The sequence below is a fragment of the Passer montanus genome, unplaced genomic scaffold, assembly GCF_014805655.1.
Source record: "Passer montanus isolate IOZ18808 unplaced genomic scaffold, ASM1480565v1 scaffold1709, whole genome shotgun sequence".
NCBI classification, from domain to species: domain Eukaryota; kingdom Metazoa; phylum Chordata; class Aves; order Passeriformes; family Passeridae; genus Passer; species Passer montanus.
The window spans coordinates 997-3611 of record NW_024364371.1 but is presented as its reverse complement, the minus strand read 5'-3'; the positions used below and the strand labels follow the sequence as shown (position 1 = coordinate 3611).

Below are 2615 nucleotides of genomic sequence, written 5' to 3'. Positions count from 1 at the left end.
TGGGGATGGACAGAGAGTGACCACTGACCTCAGAGTGACCACTGACCCCAGAGTGGCCACTGCACCCCTGGGGATGGACAGAGAGTGACCACTGACCCCAGAGTGACCACTGCACCCCTGGGGATGGACAGAGAGTGACCACTGACCCCAGAGTGACCACTGCACCCCTGGGGATGGACACAGGGGTCAGACAGAGTGACCACTGCGGCCAGAGTGACCACTGACCCCCTGGGGGGAGAGACTGAGTGACCACGGCGGCCAGAGTGACCACTGCACCCCTGGACACAGAGAGTGACCACTGACCCCAGAGTGACCACTGCGCCCCTGGGGAGAGGGTCAGGGGTCAGCCTGAGTGACCACTGCGCCCCTGGGCACATAGATAGGTCAATGGTCACTCAGGGTCACTCAGTGGTCAGTCAGGTTCAGTGCTCACGGTCAGTGGTTACTCAGTGGTCACTCAGGGACAGTGGTCAGTCAGGGTCACTCAGGGTCAATGGTCATTCAGTGGTCACACAGAGAGCACTCAGTGGTCACTCAGGGTCACTCAGGGGTCACTCAGGGTCACTCACGATGGCCGGAGCACAGCACAGGGGGTGGCGTTGCCCAGCGGGTCCCTGGTCAGCGCGCACACGTAGCGGTCACTCACAGGGACAGGGGTCACTCAGGGTCAGTCACACAGGGCAGTCACTGGTCAGTGGTCACTCAGGGTCACTCAGGGGTCACTCAGGGTCACTCACGATGGCCGGAGCACAGCACAGGGGGTTGCATTGCCCAGCAGGTCCCTGGTCAGCGCGCACACGTAGCGGTCACTCACAGAGACAGGGGTCACTCAGGGGTCACTCAGGGGTGTCAGTGGTCACTCAGGGTCACTCAGTGGTCACTCAGGGTCACTCAGGGGTCACTCACGAGGGTCTCAGGACAGCACAGGGGGTTGCATTGCCCAGCGGGTCCCTGGTCAGCGCGCACACGTAGCGGTCACTCTCAGGGACAACGGGGCAGTCAGTGGTTAGTTAATGGTCACTGGTCAGTCAATGGTCACTCACGATGGCCGGAGCACAGCACAGGGGGTTGCATTGCCCAGCGGGTCCCTGGTCAGCGCGCACACGTAGCGGTCACTCACGGGGCAGTCAGTGGTTAGTTAATGGTCACTGGTCAGTCAATGGTCACTCACGATGGCCGGAGCACAGCACAGGGGGTGGCGTTGCCCAGCGGGTCCCTGGTCAGCGCGCACACGTAGCGGTCACTCGGCTCTCGGGCCAGCAGCTGCCCCGGGCTCAGGCCGGGCTCGGCCGGCGTGAAGTGGACACTGACCAGCTCGGCCAGGCGCAGGCGGCGGCCGGACATCGGGCAGCGCACGGCGCGCTCCTGGGGCGGAGACACGCGGTCAGCAAGGGGCACCAAAACGGCCAAAGTGACCCACAACCACCCAGAATGACCCCAAAGTGACCCAAACCCACCCAAAATAACCCCAAAGTGACCCAAACCCACCCAAAATAGCCCCAAAGTGACCCAAACCCACCCAAAATAACCCCAAAGTGACCCAAACCCACCCAAAATAGCCCCAAAGTGACCCAAAACCACCCAAAATAACCCCAAAGTGACCCAAACCCACCCAAAATAGCCCAGAAACACCCAAAAACCACCCAAAATAGCCCCAAAGTGACCCAAACCCACCCAGAATGACCCCAAAGTGACCCAAACCCACCCAAAATAGCCCCAAAGTGACCCAAAACCACCCAAAATAACCCCAAAGTGACCCAAACCCACCCAAAATAACCCAGAAACACCCCAAAAACCACCCAAAATAACCCAGAAACACCCCAAAAACCACCCAAAATAACCCAGGAACAGTCAGAAACACCCAAAATAACCCAGAAACACCCCAAAAACCACCCAAAATAACCCAGGAACAGTCAGAAACACCCAAAATAACCCAGAAACACCCCAAAAACCACCCAAAATAACCCAAAATAACCCAGAAACACCCCAAAAATAACCCAAAATAACCCCAGAATGACCCAAAATAACCCAGGAACAACCAAAACCACCCAAAATAACCCAGAAACACCCCAAAAATAACCCAAAATAACCCCAAAATGACCCAAACCCACCCAAAATAGCCCAGAATGACCCAGGAACAATCAAAACCAACCAAAATAACCCAGAAACACTCCAAAAATAACCCAAAACCACCCAAAATAACCCAGAAACACCCCAAAAATAACCCAAAATAACCCCAAAATGACCCAAACCCACACAAAATAGCCCAGAATGACCCAGAAACAGTCGGAGACACCCAAAATAACCCAGAAACACCCCAAAAATAACCCAAAATAACCCAGAAACAGACAGAAACACCCAAAATAACCCAAAATAACCCCAGAATGACCCAGAAACAGTCAGAAACACCCAAAATAACCCAGAAACACCCCAAAAATAACCCAAAATAACCCCAAAATGACCCAAACCCACCCAAAATAGCCCAGAATGACCCAGGAACAATCAAAACCAACCAAAATAACCCAGAAACACTCCAAAAATAACCCAAAACCACCCAAAATAACCCCAAAATAACCAGAAACACCCAAAATAACCCAGAAACACCCCAAATACCC

At 54.6% G+C, this 2615-nt stretch overlaps 1 protein-coding gene across 1 annotated transcript; it reads right to left on the bottom strand.

Moving 5' to 3' along the window:
- Positions 1 to 28: 28 nt before the first annotated feature.
- On the bottom strand, positions 29 to 1449 carry LOC120499960 (nitric oxide synthase interacting protein; the record flags this gene model as incomplete). The annotated part of the gene is made up of 2 exons (XM_039704254.1): positions 1172 to 1449; positions 29 to 278 (listed from the first exon to the last, which is right to left on the bottom strand). Coding segments are annotated over exons 1-2 (423 nt in total), but the record flags the coding sequence as incomplete, so codon positions are not given.
- Between the last annotated feature and the right edge of the window lie 1166 nt (positions 1450 to 2615).